We start from the raw sequence: 20501 nt of genomic DNA, 5'->3' as shown, positions 1-20501 counted from the left end.
AAAGCCACAGCAAGTGTTTTCCTTCTTTTCCCCCATAAGATTTTGCACAAATTCTGCTTCATATGAATACAAAAATAGGTCTTCTAATAGCAGGGCGCAATGTTACATATGGAATTTTAAGTAAATATAGTCAATCAGAAACTCAAACATCTTTGTGATGTCAACTTAGAGTACTTGTGTGTACAATCAGAATTTTATTAACAAAATAATTTTGTAAATGTCCAATGACAAGGTGAGTAAATTTACGAGTTCCGTTTTTTTAAAGCACCTGTCAATGATATCAAAAAGCCTGGACTTCAATTTATTGTGGGGAATGGTTGTGTATAACTTGAAAACTCGTAAGTTTTTAAGCTGTTGATTTTAAGGAAATCTTGTGATTTCAAATTGCCCAAAAGTTTCTGATTAACACCACTTCTTGAATAAATTGTTGCACACTACTCTTAAAGTTTCTCCTTCACTACTGTTAATATCTTGGTGGGGAGTAAAGAAAGAGGCTTGGCTGAACATTTACTGGAACCCGCTATGTATCTTTCTGTGTAGGATTCTTATGAAGTTTTGGAATCCAATATAAATTAATATGGTAGTTCAAATTTATTTTTATTCTTTGGAATATTAAAAATTTTCAAAATTGACATATGATTTTGAAGAACGTCTTCCTTAGAAAGGAAACTATGAGTATAAGTTAGATTACCACTTGTAGAATTAAATCCAAGTTCACATAATATACAATTTATATATAATAAGCCTTACAAACAAAGACAATGTTGTTACCAGCTTTGTCAGCAAGGACCATTTCGTACTAATCATGTAATCTTTCTAATTAATTTTTCACTTTTGGATTATTGAATTCAGAAAGATAGATGGTTTTTATATTGCCCCTTAATCGTTTAATACGTGATTTTAACATGGATCTGAAACATTTAATCCATTCTGCCATGTGTCAACGTCTTCTCGTTCATATTTGGCATATATATAAATAAGAAAGCATTTTTATCTTATTATATATATATATATATATATATATATATATATATATATATATATATATATATATATATATATATATATATATATATATATATATATATATATATATATATATATATATATATATATATATATATATATATATATATATATATATATATATATATATGCCAAAGTGAATCATTAATAGAAATAAATGGAAGGTATTCAATTTTCTTTTATCATTTGTTTAATACAGTGTCAGTTTTAAGGAATTATCCACTCGCAATGGAGTTGGAGGTTATATAATAACGCAATTCTGTGCCAAAAGAAGTGACGTAATTTGCATTTTGAATAATATATTAATAAATGTAATTAGTCAAATGCTGTTTTGATTTATAGATATATTATTTTTGCCAGGAGACAATCTGCTTTGTGGTGCCCTTGTTGTCCTGTGGCTTTTTGTCTGTAAAGTAAACTTATATATCTATGGATTGATCGAATAAAAGAGCAACATTTGTTATATTATTTATTTTACCTGAATTGACAAACCAAAATTTGAAATAAGAATAGCAAGCCGCAAGTATTCTCTCTTAAATTTTAACATACAGAGACTAGAGACTAACACCATTGACTTCGTTGGCGCAGTAGTTTGACTACTGAAATGAAAATATTGTTATTGCAAGTTAGAGTCCCATATTTTCCCATTTCTTTTTGTAATTTTTTTCTTTGTGTATCTTTTGTATGTTTTCTTTATTATGTTTTATAATTTACATAACTTCACAGATTTATAATAAACACATTACTCTTTAAAAGTACCTCGGGAAGAAGAGTCCCAATACACTATTTTATTCAAAAATTTGGAAATTTATAGCTAACTGTTTTATATTCATTGATTTTCTTAATCTTTTGTGTCAAAATTAGAGTTATGAAGAAGTAATATGATTGTCATTTAAAATACTTACTCCTATGAACATATATTTCACTCATCCACAAATGATATTATAAAATGAAAAGGTACAAGTTTATCTATAAATAAAAACAAGGAATTTCTTTTTAAATCCTTTAGTCGACCTATTGTCTGTAAGGGTGCTATGGCTCTTTGCCCATTTATTTTTAATGCCGATATATATATATATATATATATATATAATTAATAAAAAAGATCTAAAATAGAAAAAAATTAACTTTGATTCTCGTATATTTAAAAATCAGAACTAGTGCAAATTATACCTCTTGAAGAAAAAAAAATTGAACTGCACTTCAAGATAGAAATCTAATTCCGGAAGAATATCCTCACAGATCTGCGTTTTAAAAAAATGCTGGTGTTGTGTCAGCTGGTACTATTAATTACAGCTTTTAATTATTACAGGAAGTTCATTAGGCCCTAGTTAAAATTAAAAATCCATTGCAAGATAAGAAGGAAAAAATGAGAGCCTTTCCATTGGTTCTGTTTTAAGCAATTTTTTTAAAAAATAAATGTAACATTTATTTTTTCTGACAGGTTTTAAAAATCATATTCACTTCAGCTAGAGGAATCATGAAAGATAGAGGACAAAGAACATTCCATTTTCTTCTCTGTGAGTATTTTGATTTGTCATGTAAGATTTTGACTCAATGAACTTGAGGACATAAAAAGCATTATCGCAAACATTCATTATGTTTAGTTAAAGTCCACCATACATTAACTCAAGTAAAGCAATCAAGGAAAGGAAACAGAAATCTCATTTATATTCACAACTTTTTCATAAAACAAATTACACACTTTAGTAAAAATTGAAAATGTTAAAATTCACAGGAAAATTTAAGCTGATTGAAAATGCCATTTATTGCCATGATAATTGATAAGGTGTCAAAAGCATGTATGATGTACAATTACTTACATTAATGTACGTGAAAAGCTAGGATAGGGTCAAATGATAAATAATTTAAATGTAGGTATGTTACACTGCAACTAAGTAATTATCACAGCTGTTTATGATTAAAAAAAATATTCAACAAGAGGGTGGCGTACAAAGAAAAGAGCCACTTCTATGTTACTAATAGGAATAATTTAAAAATTCAGAATATATGGGCAGCTATATGCTAAATTCGTACCTTTGCTCAATGTCGTCCTAGGTAAATTCATTATCATTATACATTTTTCTTGAGCAGCCAAATTTTGAACTCATGCACATGGAACATAATTTAAGTAACATATTTTGAAAAAAAAAAAGCTGTGCTGATCTCACTGACTAGATTATAGTTAATAAGAGAAACCAAATGCTGAACTGATTGGCATAAGTAAGCAGTGTATGGTTGATTGTTTGCATATTATCTTACGTCCCACTCGAGAATTTTTCACTCATATGGATACGCCACTACTTGTCAATGGAGAGCTGCAAATTTTGTCTTATGCTCAGCAATCATGGCCATATGGAGCATGGAGGGATCTTTTTCGTGCCAGCGCCTACTGCGACATTGGGCCTAGGTTTATACAGTCTCATCCAAAGGACCGGTCACCACGTCCCCCAATGAGATTTGAACCTGCGACATAAAGATTAACTCCTTACATCGCAACTCTAGAGCAGACACTCTAACCACTGAGCCGCGCGGCCAGTGTATGTAAAACATTTTAAGTGCATCAATGTTGATCTCACCATATAAAATACAGTAAAAATAAGCACCCATGTGCTGACAGACATACAGTGATATACAATAAACCTTTGAGGAACAGTATCGCCAGATTTGAAGGTGAATAAAGAGCCATATGTGTGTTAATATTAAGCAATGTGCAGTTCTAAGACTGAATTGACACACTTACAATTCAGATTATTATCCTTCAAGGTATTTAATATCGACTGCCTATCACTGGTCATCATATTTACATTGTTACACTCTGGACAATAAAAATTTCCAATACTTACATCCATAGAGAAAGGCTGTTCCTAGTTTTCTAATCCAAATTCTTCTCGTTGTCCACTGAAAGGTGTACTCAGTGATGGATATTTTGTGGTGATAAATCTTTCCTGAATTCTACCTTTTATCGACAAAATGAAATGATCAGAATCTTAATTTTTGCTTTTTACATAAAAGATAAAAGAAAATGTTGAAAAATCCTTTCTTTTTTTGTAGTTAGTAGCCTGTTTTTTCATACCCATGTCCAACAGTGCCATATATGGATGCATGTGGAAACTTTGGGTTTCTATGGAATTGTAGTGGCCTCAATACAGACAGACTACCAGAAAACATACCACAAGAGTTAATAAACCACAACGTGACTTTGGATTTTTCATTTAATAAATTTTCTACTTTAACAGAACAACTCTTTGAAAATCTGACTGCAGTATCAGTTGTGACATCCATTATCCTGAGTCATAACAAAATTGCAAAAATCGAAAACAAGGCCTTCCGAAAACTTTCTGGTTTATGTAGTTTAGATCTTTCAAGTTGTGAGCTTGATAAAAACGGAATAGAGACTGAAGCTTTCTCTTATATACACAATCTGAAGTACCTTCGAATTGATCAGAATAATTTTCAGTCAGATGGTTACCCGGACATTGCCCTTTCTGCGATTCAGTCATTGTCCAGTCTTTAGATCGACATTTTCAGCGGATTCTCATTTACAACACCATTTGAAAACTTAAAAAACTTATCTGAATTACAGTTTCATATTGTAAATGATTTTAGTTTAACAAATACTTCCTTTTTAGGACTCCGGCGCTCCAAAATTTATCATCTTAATATGCTTTTTAAGAATCACGTGTTTTGTGACGTTACTGAAGATCTGTTTTGTTCCTTTCCATATCTAACAGAAGAGGTTAGAATTCGCTTTGGTGGGAAATGTGACATTACTCCGGCCTTGCGCTCTCTAAAATGTTTCCAGCATCGCAATATTGGAAGAATTTATATGGATCAAAACAGTAAAGATGTTCAAACAGGTGTCATAGTATTAGATGATTCTTTGTCAGAATATCTCATCAATGTATGTGTTCGTGCCTTATTTTTACAACAGAATCGCATTAACTCTATAAAAATTAATATCTATAATACAACGTTATGGAATTGTCTACAGTATGTAGATTTTAGCCGCAATAATTTGCATAATGTGGATTTATCAAGCAGTCTTTCTTTTTTATTTGCACCAAACATGAAGAATATGAATTTGTGCTGCAATAATCCAAAAACAAGGGAAATCCAGTTAAATATCTATGAATATGATAGATCAACATTCTCTATAAATATAACACTGCCTAAATCTCTGGAAATTCTTGATGTTTCGAAAAATTATGTACATAATGTAAAAAGATGGACACCTAGTTTCCAACTCATTGGGGAAGGATTACAAGAATTGTACATCCAAGAAACAAATTTACCACTTTCTTACGTCGACCAAGCTGATTTGCCATCATTAAAAACTCTTAACATATCTGGTTATAACTTTGAAAAAGTGCACTCAGATTTATTTCAACATTCTCGAGGTATTCAGAACTTATATGCAATTGGCATGAATCTAGATTTCACAGAAAAATCAAATTTGAAAAATCTACTTAGACATCTGGAAAATCTTTCTTCTATCGATTTTTCAAGAAACAAATTGAATTTTTTACCCTTTTCTCTTTTGAAAGACCAGCATCATTCTTTAATGAAAATAAACCTAGACAATAACATTCCTGATACCTTTGAATATATGCAGAATTTGAAATATCTGCATTTGCGATACAATTTGATATCTGGGTTCTCAAGGAATGACCAAAATATCATTGAAACATTTAGTACAATATCAATTTACATAGAAGGAAATCCGATCTCTTGTACTTGTTCAGCTATTCATGCAGTCTTTGAGATGGATGAGAAGTCAAAAACACGTATTTTCTGATATTAATAAAACGTTATGTACAGGGAACCGATTGCCTATCAGCCACTTATTTTAAAATGAACAAATCTGGAGAAAATTTGATAAAGAATGCCAAACTAAACAATGGCTTATTATTTCTGTGATTTTGATTTTGATTACTTTGTCTGTTCTTCTTATAGTAGCTGCTTTACGAAGATACCGTATACATGTGGAATATGTTATACTGCGACTTAAAAACAGGTGGAAAGGTATACATTTTCAAAACAAAGAAAACAACTACATTTATGATGTGTTTGTGTCATATAGTGAGAAAGACTATACCTGGATTGTTCGTTATCTTTACCCAAAATTAGAAAGCTTAAATATTAAGGCGTGGCTTAAGGACAGAGATTCAAATCCAGGAGACTGGGAGGCAGAAGAGATAGTGAAATGTATAAATGAAAGTCGAAAAGTGTTGTTCCTGATCACTGAATGTTTTCTGGAGAGTGGTTGGGCCTCATACGCCGTCCAGATGGCGGTTACTCACGCCTTCCATAACCAGCGTCAGAGTTCCATTGTTGTCATCATCAAAGACGATATACCGTTAGAGAGACTCCCGAACGATATTAAAAATATATGGTGGTGCATGGAGTACCTTAAATGGACTGCAGAAAGTAGTGAAGACGAAGATTTATTACGTCTGCAATTGTCTAATTTGCTGAAGCCAACGTAATTTTGATAAAAATGATTTGGATGCGTTTTTCTTTAATTTCACTGTAATTTGAAAAAAAATAAAATATGTGTTTGAAAATGTATCTTCACAACGATTCCCCACATGTATGATTTTAACAAATTGAAAACAAATGTCTGACGATCGGATTAATGTTTACTTTTTCAAGGATATTTTTTAAAGGATTGCTGAAATATATATATATATATATATACTATTAATAGTATTCTGATCATGTTTTAAGTTTTTTTATTATATATATATATATATATATATATATATATATATATATATATATATATATATATATATATATATATATATATATATATATATATATATATATATTTGCTAGTTTTAAATTTAAGTTATTTTTTATCCAAGAGTAGAAATATGCTTAGTATTTTTATACACTTTGACTGTTTTCAAAACTATAAGTCAATTTTTTATTGTAACGTTCTCGGTTTTCAAATCGTTTGAACTATCTGTTGTATTAGTTAATGGTTAATTGAATTTTTAAAGCGTTGTAAAGTATGTTTCAAGTTGATTTATTTATCAATTTGTAAATTTGATTAATAATATGTATATAAAAATGACATGATTAAAAAAACGATAAGGCAATTAGCTCAATTTTTTTCTCTCTAAGGTTCAATTTCAAGTCAAATATGTTTAATTAGATAATTAAATAAAGTTATGCATCACATTATTCCCTTACTTTACACATCTTATTTTTGAGGCGTACTTGGGGTTTCCCGTTCAAATGTTTCTTAATTCTTAGAAATGAAGGGCAAATGATATTTTTTAAGTATCACGTACATGAAATGTGGGAATATCTTTTTCTCCTTGTATATGTAGGATCTCATATATTGCTTAATCTTTTTCAAGGACACTTAATAAAGATATAATGCGTCTACATTTTTTTCGGAAACCATATTGTAACAAGTAAAATTAAAACAAACATTTGAATTAGGGGTAACACACGGAATAGGTAATGAAGTAATTCGTTTAGCACTGTTAACATAAAAAGAGATAAAACTAGAGCAAAGCTCGTTGCAAAGCAACGAGAAGGTCTTCCGTCCTGTTTTGACCGGAAGTGACGTCAGCAAAAAGAAAGCAAAGAGCTTAGTCGTCTCCAGTCACTTTATAATTTCAATTTTGCATCAAAACCTTAAAAAATAAGCTATTTTGGCTACTTCCGGTTTGACCGGAAGTGATGTCGATGGACGGAAAATTAAGTTTTGTGCTTCCTGTGATATATGTTACCCAAAAACTTGATAAGAACAGCAAAAATATGCATTTTCTGACTACTTCCGGTTTGACCGGAAGTGACGTCGCTGGACGCATTTTGACGACTTCATTAGATTAAGCTTGACATTTTGAACAACATTGCTTCTTGGATGTATTACAAATTCTTAATACTTTTTGAGATATCTGGAAAACACTTTTGGTCCCTCTAGATCCCTTAATTTAGGGGTCAGCCCTTTTCTCGATATATCATTTAAAAGATCTTGTAATTCTGCACAAATTTTGTTGTATATGTTTTAACAAAATATTTTTAGTTTAGAAGTTAAAAAGCAAAATATGTGTGAATTTTCGCTCTTTTAGGCGTTCTAATTTTTGACCCCTATATAGCACCATTTTGAATACAGAAATCGAAAAACAAAAACCACTATGCACAACTTCAATCTTTCTATTATCTAAAATCAGTAGAATTTTTGCTCCAGCTTTAGCCGTCTCTGAGCCTTTGTCTGGAAACGAAAGCCTATAAATTTTCGTTTAAAGGGAAATAACTCAAAACCGGAAGTGACTTTTTAAAATTTTAGATAGCATTCTGATAGAGGTTAGTAACGTCTATCAACTCTGAAAATTTGAGCAAAATCCATTGAGAAATGAGTGAAATATGAGGCCTCAAAGTTGGCGTCTAGGAAAAAGAAAAAAAAAGAATAATAAGAATAATCTTAATCATCAGAATCAGTAGAAGGTCTTCCGTTGGAAACGGAAGACCTTAATTACATGCATGTAAAACCTCAGATAAATGCTTTCTAGCAATAGTACTTTTGTAGTTCCAAACAATGGAAAAAAGTTAAAAAATGAAAATAACAAAACGGAAAATAATGGAGTTACAAAAATTCCTTAAGAAACCTTTCCCCAATCTACATTATTATTAGAGTCTCTTTATTCTTTGCGTTTACGCTTAAACACACAAATAATGATTTTAGAATTTACAGTCAACTCGTACACAACCCAAATCGTACTTAAGAAGTCAATCTTACATAATATTTACATTGTGTGAACGTTAACATGCTACAATAGAAAGAAGTCAATTCATACACATGGCTTTTGTAATCCCAAGCAACCTGTAACATATTTAAAACTAGAGCAAAGCTCGTTGCAAAGCAACGAGTAGGTCTTCCGTCCTGTTTGACCGGAAGTAGCTTTCATTTTTAACAAAAATGAGAAATAACGCCCAAAAATGCTTTGAATCTTCTAAAGCTATGTTAATTAATGCAAAAATAAGCCATTTTTTGCTTCTTCCGGTTTGACCGGAAGTGACGACGACGCACGGAAAATTAATTTTTAAGCTCCCAGAGACATATGTTATCCAAATACTTGTCAAAAACGGCAAAAATACGCGTTTTCCGACTACTACCGGTTTGGCCGGAAGTGACGACGCTGAACGTATTTTGACGACTCCATTAAATTAAGCATGATATTTTCAACAACTTTGTTTCTTTGATATACAAGTAGAGCTTTTCAAAAAAGCTTACCGTCTTTAGCAACAATTTTAAACAGTAAACAGATCTATACTTAACAGGCCGTATAATTCTTTTGAATTTCTTGATGTTGTATTTCTAAATTAGCTTTTTACGGGCATTAGCCCTATCACGGTTGTCGCTCGGTCATCTCCGTAAACTTTGACTGGCCGAGAGCTTTCGGCACCTCGGCTGATTTTCACTCTTCAAACAAGAAAGGGGAAAAGAATAATAACAAATTGTAAAGCCTGCAAACAATAACTATCAAATTTATTTATAATGAAATTAAAGAGACCTTTTTATTTATTGCTATAAAAAATATCATGTTATTAAGAAATAATTACTGCTGATTTTGTTGTTCGTTTTGTCATTTTTTTTTAAGATTGGAAATCTTGCAAAATTGTTAAAAAAAATAGATCATCAGAAAGTTATCTCCCTTGCCTTGAACAGCATTTCAACCAATGAAATAATTGAAAATTTTCTCATCATGAATTTCTACCAATCACAAAAGAGAGGAAGTGCAAGTCCGAAGACTGTAAAAAACTTCAACTATACAATACCGTCTTCCAAGGAAGACGGTAATAACAAATTCTCAATACTTTTTGAGATATTTGGAAAAAACTTTTGGCCCCTCTAGATCCCTTAATTTAGGGGCCAGCCCTTTTCCCGACATATCATTTGAAAGATCTTCTAATTCTGCACAAATTATGTTCTATATATTTTAACAAAATATTTTTAGTTTAGAAGATAAAAAGCAAAATATGAGTAATTTTTGGTTCTTTTAAGCGTTCTAATTTTTGACCCCTATATAGCGCCATTTTGAATAGAGAAATCGAAAAACAAAAACCGATGTGCACAATTTCAATCCTTCTATTATCTAAAATCAGTAGAATTTCTGCTCCAGCTTTAGCCGTCTCTGAGCCTTTGTCTGGAAACGAAAGCCTATAAATTTTTGTTAAAAGGGCAATAACTCAAGACCGGAAGTGACTTTTTAAAATTTTAGTCCGCATTCTGATAGAGTTTATAAACGTCCATAACCTCTGAAAATTTGAGCGAAATCCGTTGAGAAATGAGTGAGATATGAGGCCTCAAAGTTGCGGTCTAGGAAGCAGAAGAAAAAAAGAATAACTAGATACGATCTCTTTGTGAGCAACGAGTGGGTCTTCCGTCCGATTCTTGATAAGATGAGATAAGATTTTGATGGAGAATATCATTCTAAAATAATGATAAAGATTGTAAAGAAGAACATTTTTGCCTCCATAATCTGTTAACAGACATTGAACATTAAGACTTAAAAATTCGACTTTTGGCCCCTCACGACCCCTAATATTAGGGATCAGCCCTTTTTTCTTCGTATCATCTTAAAGCTCTCAGGATTTTGAACACTTTTTGTTCAACAACTATTCAGAGATTCTCTTTCGTTTTCGAGTTATTTGAAAAAGAAATATTTAGGGACCAACCCTTCAACTCCTTAATGGGAACGTTTAGCGAAAATTGAAAGGTTGCATATTGTTTAGAACATTATTTTGAACATCTTTTGTTCAATATTACTTATCAAAATATTTCCCACTTTTGACATATAGAGCGTCACAGATTTTGCATTCTGGCCCCTTATGGCCCCTTATTATGCACCATACGACATTCAAAACATAATATATAGTTGAAGATTGTTGATATAAACATTTTTGCTTCAGTAATGTATAAGAAAATATTGACTGCTAAAGAGTTATCGATTAAAGACTTTTGGCCCCTCTCAGCCCTTAATTTGAGTGCCCAGCGCCTTTTTCTTGATCTCATCTTAAAGCACTAAGGATTTTGAACACTTTTTGTTCAACAACTATTCAGAGATTCTTTTTCGTTTTCGAGTTACTTGAAAAAGAAATATTTAGGGGCCAACCCTTCAACTCCTTAATGGGGACGTTTAGCGAAAATTGAAAGGTTGCATATTGTTTAGAACATTATTTTGAACATCTTTTATTCAATATTACTTATTAAAATATTTCCGACTTTTGAGATATAAAGCGTCAAAGATTTAGCATTCTGGCCCCTTATAGCCCCTTATTATGCACCATACAACATTCAGAACAAAATATATAGTTGTAGATTGTTGAGATAAACATTTTTGCTTCAGTAATGTATAACAAAATATTGACTGCTAAAGAGTTATCGATTAAAGACTTTTGGCCCCTCTCGGCCCTTAATATGAGGGGTCAGCCCCATTTTCTTGATATCAAATGAAAGGTCTTGTGATTTTAAAGATTTTTTGTTCAACAACTATTCAGAGATTCTTTTTCGTTTTCGAGTTATTTGCAAAAGAAATATTTAGGGGCCAACCCTTCAACTCCTTAATGGGGACGTTTAGCGAAAATTAAAAGGTTGCATATTGTTTAGAACATTATTTTGAACATATTTGTTCAATATTACTTATTGAAATATTTCCGACTTTTTTGTCGCGATTTTTTATGTGACTATTTTAGACAAAAATGTGTTTGATCCAATTATTCATTTGGATAAAAAGTATTACAGAAAAAACTTGAAAATTGATTTATGTGTTAGTCATAAGAGCAGTGTAAAAAGCCGTTGCTCTGTAGTGCTTAAAGAAGTACACAACCCTCCATTTTTTGTTTTGATTTTTTATAAGCTATTTGTGTAGATTCCAGAAATATACTGAACAAAATATTCCCTAGACTCTTGTTAACAGTAGACAACCTCCTTAAAATCAGAATTCACTTCGTCACAATCTTTTATTTAATTGTACCAATTTCGAACATTTAGAGCCAACCAGTTACTTCAGAAATAAACAACAATGTTAAAAAGTTCTTTGGGAAATGAACTTTTAGTTGGTCACGTTATCAAATCCTGTGAAGCCCGAAGGTAGATTTGATCACCTACCAACTAAACTTCATTTCCCAGTAAACTTTTTAACATTGTTGTTTATTACTTATATTTACATTTGAGACGAATAAATTTCGAGTAAAACTGCATTTATTACACGAACGGGCCGCCGTAACTATGTTGTGATGCGCAATGACCTAGAAATTGTTAGGTCTAGAAAGTTCACTTATCTCCAACACTTGAATGTTTACACTTAAGAATTAAGGTATCTTTATTGAAGTGTCATTGGGATATGACATGGAGTCGGTCACGTGATCAAATTCAATAAAGCCCGAAATTGTTTATCCCATGACACTCTAAAAATGATATTTTATTTCTTATATTTATATTTTTATTTCTATTCACATTACAAAGATAAAATGCCCTATTTAGACTTTGTTTTTGAATGCAACATTTAAGAAATAAGGTATCATTTTTAAACATCTATCGGGGTATAAATACGGGTTGGTCACGGAATTAAATTCCATAAAGCCCGATGGGCTTTATGATGAATTTAATCTCGTACCAACCCGTATTTATTGCCCGATAGATGTTTTAAAATGATACCTTATTACTTATATTTACATTTGTGACTTATTCATAATTTGTATTTGCCTGATTGTGACTTTTAACGTGTGAAATGTGCTATTTTTCAAACCCAACGCCATGTATGTAATCCACTGAACGCGCGTCGACCCTTTATGACGTCACAGGGAAATTACGTCGAACGTTTATCCACGCAGTACAGTTAAGGTGCGCAATTGAAATATCGACTAAATTTTGTATTTAAAAATGTATTCGTAATCGGGATGGCGATTATTTTTTGTACATTATTTATATTGGATAATTGTAATTATGATTAATAACTACATATCGAGGACGATTATATTTCATATTTAGACTAGTCAGGTGATTCGGCAGTCACGCGATTTTAGCACATTGACTTGAAGTATTGATGTTACATATGAATATCACTAGTGCAAGGGCATAACCAAGTTAACTTTCCAAGTTTAGTATATATATTCAACACGCATTGTAGTTTCTAAAAAGTGCTGCGATCCTGTCTAAATTTTGCAATTTCATTGTTAAAAGTATACTTGTATGACCGAATGCTATATTTTTTGCTGGTCAGCGGCATGAAATATTGATATAATTAAATTGTTTTTAAGATTTCATCAGGATCGCAGCACTTTTCAGATACCTTAATAGTTCTATAGTTGAAATGTAAAAGCTTACTTTGATCCATAGAGTGTATGCCCTTGCACTAGATCGATATATTAAGACCCCCCACATTAACCTCCGACTGTACTTGCATACAAATATACGGCAGTGTCAATTAAATACGTAATGTACAGAAAATATATTAATAAGATAGTGAAGAAGACATTAAATTCAAGTTATTATCCCATAGAATATCTGTAAATAATATTTTATTTAATCAGGGAATACATATTTTGTTGAGAAAATATTATTTGATCTGTCTCTCACTGCATACAAACTACGTCACGTTGTAAGAAATGACGTCATATTGACAAGTGTATTGCGATCAGTGACTTGTTTATAACTTGTTATGTGGGATTTAACTAACGACAAAACAACACGCTGTAGTAAGTTTTTATGTAGTTTGATGGTTTCTTACTGGTTAAATTAGCAGATAAACTCATTTTGTGGTATTTTAAAGAAATGTTGTATGACGTATATTTTGAATGATGTCATAGTCAAGTTTTCCCGTACAAATTAGGCCCCGCCTCCTTTTTGTAACCTTAACTGTGCTGCGCATACGCACATCCATGACCTTTTGACCCCGTACCTGTATTTATACAGTTATAGATACGCATTGCTTTCAGTAGTGTTATATAATGTATAAATACGACGTCATATGACATCACAGTCAAGACTTACCAAATGTCTCGTGCAGTATGCTTTTTCCAAACGCAAGAAAGTCTGAACATGTGACCGACTTCATGTCATTGAAAATTGAATTTCATTTTTTTAGTATTGTCATATAAATAAAGACATTGGCAAATGTAAATATTCATGTTTAGCAGTTCAACTTTGGAAATATCTGTATATAGTGAAAGAACAATTGCTGCTGAGAATAATCCAGCTATTTCATAAGTTCTCTAAATATTTAAAGTCAAAAGCGGTGGTATCGCTTATTTAAGTTTATATAACTCCAAAGAAATTTCGGGTTAAAAAGGTAAGTGTGGTTTAAGGCTAATTAGAGTATTCAAAATCTTATTCACATCGAAAGAATATTTATTGTACATCTCGTGATTGAAAAATATCCATTATTTTTCATTTTATCTTTTTCGTCGTTATCAACTTATTCCAAAACAAGTTGTTCAGTGTTAAGAAATAAAATATCATTTTTAGAGTGTCATTGGGATATGACCTGAAGTCGGTCATGTGATCAAATTCTATAACGCCCGAAGGGCGTTATAGTAGATTTGATCACGTACCGACTTCATGTCATATCCCATTGACACTCTAAAAATGATATTTTATTTCTTATATTTATATTTTTATTTCTATTCACATTACAAAGATAAAATGTCGTATTTAGACCTTGTTATTGAATGCAACATAACGTATAAATACGACGTCATATGACGTCACAGTTAAGACTTTCCAAATGTCTCGTGCAGTTTGCTTTCCATACACAAGAAAGTCGGATCATGTGACCGACTTCATGTCATCGAAAATTGAATTTCATTTTTTTAGTATTGTCATATAAGGAAAGACAATAGCAAATGTAAATATATAGAAATATCACCTCGCTCTGTGATTCGATCGCTCTATGACCTCTGAACCCCAAATAACATTCACACAGAACATATTTTCTCTTCAGTGGGTTCATCTAAGAAAGATATTTGTAAATGTAAATATATGCGGGTACAACTGTCTTAATGAAAGTTATAAATATGAGTCATTACTTCAAGCAATACAAAAGGTTCTAGAATGATAATCATTTTTACAGACATAGTTTTTAATCATTTTTTAAAATTAAATCAATATATTAGGAATCCAGAAAACGTGGTCGTTGGAGCACTACGAATGCTATAATAACCACCAACTCCAGTATAAAATTTGACCCAAACGCGATCTCCTTTTTGAAGTCTTAAAACGACCAAATTTGGACTTGCATTGTTCGGACCACCTTCTGCCATTGTTGTCACTTTAGCCGAGCCGTTTAGTATTAAATTTGTGTATACAGAGTTACTGCTATAAGCTTGAACATTCACAAAGAAAACGAAGTATCCGTCTACAGGAGATGTGAAGACACCAGTAGTTGGGTCGTACCCTCCTCCTATGTTGTAGACGATCTTATCAAACACCAGTGTACCGCTGTTCCAGCCGGTGCTGCTTGAACTCACACCAGCCGTAAAGGCTACTTTTTTGGTAATGTCTGCAATATTAGAGTTAAATCAAATTATTCTACATTTTTTGAAAGCTATAAAATCAATTATATAATGTCGTATTCAGTCCAAAATACATGCTATTAAATCTTTTTTGAATTAATCTGAAAATATTATTATTAGAATTAAACACCAAAATCCAAAACTATCAGTCGTTAAGTTTTATCAAGTGACTACTGAAATGAATAATACGGCATGTAAATAAGAAAAATGTCTCTAAAATTCAAATTCTAACAATTTAATTATATTTTGCACAATTAGGAGTGCTAGAATACATACTTGTTGTTCGTCCATTGACATCCCTTAACCTGACATCAAAACTACTCAATGTCGTATTGAGATTGTCCGTCTTAGAATGAACATCCAGTAGTGATAAACTTATGTATCGCATCTGAACCTTTAAATCATATAAATTATTCACTGTCTCACTCAGATTTTGACTTAAATTTTTGGTGTACATTTCATTTGCTACCAAATTTTTCACTACTTCACTAAGGTGTTCGGTTAAGTTTTTGTCCCTTTTGTCATTTATTATCAGTTTATTCATTATTTCAATAAGTCTTTCAGTAACGTTTTTGTTTTGCTCATCATTAATCACCAGTGCATTCACTACATCATCGAGTCGTCGAGATAATTTTTTTTCATTAATTTCATTCGCAGCCAAATTATTTTCAACTTCATGAAGTTGTTGAGTTAAGTTTTTGTTATGATTATCATTTATCAACAAATTATCCACTAAATCATCAAATCTTTGGGTCAAGTTTTTATTCTGTCTGATACATATCGCCATGTTCTTCTCTGCTTCATTCAGTCGGAGCGTTAGATTTTTGTCGTATTCTTCATTTGCCGCCAAAGTTTGAACTAGTTGCCTAGTTCCTCTCAGATACGACATTAATTCATCGTTGGAAGGAGACATAGACATATTTAGTTTATTTAGTTCCGCTTCCAAAAAGAATATTCTGTTTTGAAGCAACTTTTTTTCTTCACCAAATGTTTCAGTTTGCCTCTTCAGATTTTCCACTTCAGCGGTCAAGTTCAGAACCATTTGCTTGATTTCTGTTGTACCAACAGTGTTTCCAGCTATCGCTTGGATTACATCGCTACTATTAGAATTTCCGTGCATAAGCAATGCAGAGCCTTCTCCAGTTTTAAATAAGAACAGTATGATAAGGATGCAAAACGGATTTGGAATACTCATTTTGAAAGACTAACAATCACTTTTTCACGATTTTCTCAAATGCAGTTAGTAGAATCCGTCCTATATTCCCCGTATTTTTGAAGAGAAACAATTGAATTTGATTTATTTACTTTTCAACCGACCTCGGAGAGCAAAGGTATAATACCCATAAATCTGTGATAATATTATTATCTTTTTAATTATGTAGCATATACACTTTAGACTTAAATTCAAATGTCAACCTAGAAACTTTAAAGGCATTCTTTGGTTACTAATACGTTATCAGCGGTAATACACGATTTACTCTAAAATTTCTTTGTGGTAATAATGAAAAATTACTGCGCTGAAGAATAAAATTTGGTAGCTAAGGAATTTTTCATAATAAATATTAAAACACTTGAAAAAAAACAAACACTGAATTTCTTTATCAAACAAATTTAACCAATAGTGAAATCCTTCCAACACAGGTTTAGAAATATACATTGGCTATGAAAACATGATATGTATACCGTCAATATATTATGGAATAAACTTAATCAATGTTAATGAGTTTGTTGTGGATAATATTCTAAACAAGTTACAGATTAATTATATTTTCATGTACAATTATTACTAATGGATTTACATAATGAGTTTCCCCTGGAATGAAAACGAACTGAACCAGAAAAACAAAGAATCCTAACCTTATATTCTTTATAAAAAATTTAATAACCGGTAGACATTAATTCTTATTTTGATTCGCAGAACTTTTGTTTAAGAACAGATTTACAGACTTAATTGTGTTAAGTAGCAAATTCAATCTCAAAACCAACTTTCTTTTAACATATAGAAGAAAAAAGCAAATATCGATTGATTTGAGACGACTGTCGTATGCCGAATGATGCTTGAAAAAAAACCCCACATCTTTTGTTACGTATCTAGCTGTTTCTAAGATGTACGAGGGTTGTCCCGTGAAATCGTGGACAAAGCCTTTTTCTCGAAAAGTAATGGGCGCACTAAGCTGAAATTTTCAGTAAATGTTTATTCGTCATATTTAAGTGTAACACAATGTTTTTGATAATATATATACAAAAATAAAGATTTTATTCTGCTTGAAGGTGCACAGGTTGTATAAGAGAATATACAAGTATTAATTCGTTATAAAAGTTTTCGATACATAAGATTAGGATGAAAATTATCCTAATTCGATCCCTTAATCAATTCTATCGGTTTTTTTGAAACTTTCAAGGCATTTGGTTAAATTTTGGCTGTTTCCCGAGCATTCGAAATGGAAAAGTTGTATACACAATACACGAAAAATGGCGACGTTTCATGACGTTACGGCGAACCGGAGAGCAGTTCAATTAGATTAGGATGCTTTAATGACACTTTAAAAGACTTTAAATGAATACGGAAGAACGAAAATATGAAAAATATCACCAGATTTTTAGTATACAAATAAAATGGACGTTTTCTTAGCGAAGTCTTCTTGATTGAGTCCCCAAATAGTACAAAACATGCGGACAGACTGCCATTGTAATAGTAAAAGACACTGTCACTGTCGACCGTCGATATGAGATTCTCATTTAGTTGACTGATGGTGAGAATACTGTCCGTAACTTGCTCATAAATATTCAGAAGATCGCATGAGTGTGCCACATTGGTTCCTTAACTTGTAATAAATACTCACGTATGTAAATCAATAAATTTTCTAAATTTAAGTGGGGCTTATCCAACTTTATTTTAGCAAACATGAAGCGTGACGCTGTTTTAGACACGTCGACGTTATCATCCGTGCGCCGTAGGGCGCTACAGTACATAACATAAAATATCACAATTTGTTTATTTATACATATATCTATTTGAAAATTGCTATTTATATTTATAATATATGTAATAAAAAGTAGTGAAACTTTCAGAACGCAGTGATGATTATTTTTCAAACTAGACAACTTGTCCACGATTTAACGGGACAACCCTCGTAAAAGTAACAAATAAACAAATAAATTGATCATTAATAAATTTTATACTCAGTAATTGAATGTAATTTTACTGAAAACAACTAAGCCTATTCAAGGCTATTAAATGCTTGTATTAAAACATTGTACTAAATTTAATACATGTATTACTGTAGTGAAAATAGACGACATTTCCTCTTGGAGGATTTCGTAGTTTTAGGGACTACCTTAACAGGATTTTTCTAATCTGATCTGGATCTTTCTAGTCTGTATTGCTTAAGTATATCATCCCCACTTTATCTGATTCTAGAGTGAAATCTCCGAATACTTCGGGAATCAGTTCAACTGGTATAGAACATACTACTAAGATCTAATAATCGAGAGGCACTGGATAACTTGCTCTTTCTAGGCAGACCGTTATCTTTTGTTTAGCAGCAGTGTAATTTTGAAGTCCTGATTCTGGTTTGTATTGTGGAGACTTGAAATATAGTCTATCCCTAAATATTCAGCACACACTGCATGACACAGCCAATATACTGCTGTATTCCAGTTTTCTTTCATCATGTATAGATATCCGAGTAGACTAAATGATGTCGCACTAAAGTCCTTGAGGCAGTAGTTTCGAAATCTTTCAATACAGTATCTATTTCTCTTTCAGCGTTTCGTTCCTTTGAATTCATTTCTATCTTCTCAATGTCTTCTGCTTCTGAATCTCGATTTTTCTCTACTTTGTCTTGTCCAGAAGAAAAGAGGTTACTTTTTCCAAGATTACTTTCCAGGTCCTTTTCGGGGTCATTTTAAAATTACGCTCTTTTCCTTTCGTCAAACAAAACATACTTTTCCCTAAAATGTAATAACAAAGGGCTTTTGACTTGCAGCGAAACACTCCATGGATATCTATCTCGTTCTTTAGGAATTCGTCTGGTACATGTAGCAATGATGTCGAGAACTCGTTTTCAGAGTCGTCATCAATGTACTTTTTCAGGAGTTCTATCCCTTCATGCCACTCGTTTTGTACAAAATGTAAAAGACCAATCCCTGCAATCATGCCAGATGGAGGTTTTTCTCCTACAGTCAACAACCTTTTAAATTCTGTTTTTGAATTTCCAAATGCTGTAATTCTATCCGTATTCTCAACTGGCAAAGAGGAAGCATATGCTAGATACATAAATGCCAAATTTACTCTTGATTGAATAAAATCGGGGTATCTTTTACTTATTTCCTTGAACATATCTACTGATTTTTCCGGACATCTTAGTTTTAGTGTTAAATACATCAAACCTTCTTCAACTGGAAAGTGTTGAAACATTTTTTCCCAAACCTTAACGATGTATTCGACTGCAGAATCGCATGAAGCACTTTGTATTACACTCTGTACGTGACAAATAATTGCTATCTCTATTGCTTCCAAAAAATTTCCTGAATCAATGAAAGCCTTTTCTGCTTCTACAAATTTTTCTTTGGTTTCGCACAATAAACCAAGAAGACAATGAGAGCTTGAGTATTGGTCTGCTGTGCAATAATTCTGGAATTTCAACAAGTACTCATTCCTCGATGTGATGTCATCTTCATCGTCACATAAAATGCGCACAAAGTAAGCCAGTGATACAGTTGGAAATTGGATTTGTTTAAATGCATTTGTGAACAAGATTTTCGACAAATGTGCCATCAAAAGTCGTGGAAGCGCATCAAATGTGAGAACATTGTACTTGTTCATTTGGAGTTGGTTATTCTTTCCCGCAGTTTGAGTAAAAAGATCTTCCAAAACATCCTTCGCTTCTTTTTTCATGTTGCATCTAAGCAGAAAACTGGCATAGCTAATATGTCCC

At 31.9% G+C, this 20501-nt stretch overlaps 3 protein-coding genes across 3 annotated transcripts in view; 2 read left to right on the top strand and 1 right to left on the bottom strand.

The window, feature by feature from the left end:
* The first annotated feature begins 2294 nt into the window (after positions 1 to 2294).
* On the top strand, positions 2295 to 6515 carry LOC134271760 (toll-like receptor 2). Its single transcript, XM_062753970.1, has 4 exons — positions 2295 to 2550; positions 4081 to 4524; positions 4761 to 5378; positions 5983 to 6515. The coding sequence occupies exons 2-4, from the start codon at positions 4491 to 4493 to the stop codon at positions 6513 to 6515; spliced, it is 1185 nt and encodes a 394-aa protein (XP_062609954.1). The 5' UTR covers positions 2295 to 2550; positions 4081 to 4490.
* The window catches only part of LOC134271766 (toll-like receptor 6), a 268180-nt gene continuing 250168 nt past the window's right edge, over positions 2490 to 20501 (top strand). Inside the window, exon 1 of the mRNA XM_062753978.1 lies at positions 2490 to 2546. The gene's annotated coding sequence lies outside the window, so the exon portion shown is untranslated. The remainder of the gene's footprint in view (positions 2547 to 20501) is intronic.
* LOC134271755 (uncharacterized protein MAL8P1.12-like) lies at positions 15151 to 16756 on the bottom strand. The gene is made up of 2 exons (XM_062753965.1): positions 15838 to 16756; positions 15151 to 15548 (listed from the first exon to the last, which is right to left on the bottom strand). Exons 1-2 carry the CDS (start codon positions 16754 to 16756, stop codon positions 15151 to 15153), a joined length of 1317 nt encoding a protein of 438 aa, XP_062609949.1.

This window comes from Saccostrea cucullata, unplaced genomic scaffold, assembly GCF_032062105.1.
Source record: "Saccostrea cucullata isolate Sc308-1 unplaced genomic scaffold, CSIRO_AGI_Scuc_v1 ctg3360, whole genome shotgun sequence".
In the NCBI taxonomy this organism is placed as follows: domain Eukaryota; kingdom Metazoa; phylum Mollusca; class Bivalvia; order Ostreida; family Ostreidae; genus Saccostrea; species Saccostrea cuccullata.
Note: the sequence above shows the minus strand (reverse complement) of the source record. Positions and strands in the feature narration are given on the sequence as shown.

Bases quoted from the DNA above. Each gene is read 5' to 3' on its own strand.
- LOC134271760 (XM_062753970.1), top strand. From the start codon at position 4,491: ATGGTTACCCGGACATTGCCCTTTCTGCGATTCA. The intron at 4,525-4,760 runs GTCATTGTCCAG...CATATCTAACAG, and splicing joins ATTGCCCTTTCTGCGATTCA to AAGAGGTTAGAATTCGCTTT. The intron at 5,379-5,982 runs GTTATAACTTTG...TTCTTCTTATAG, and splicing joins AAAAACTCTTAACATATCTG to TAGCTGCTTTACGAAGATAC.
- LOC134271755 (XM_062753965.1), bottom strand. From the start codon at position 16,756: ATGAGTATTCCAAATCCGTTTTGCATCCTTATCATACTGTTCTTATTT. The intron at 15,549-15,837 runs GTATGTATTCTA...CTAATATTGCAG, and splicing joins TGTCAATGGACGAACAACAA to ACATTACCAAAAAAGTAGCC.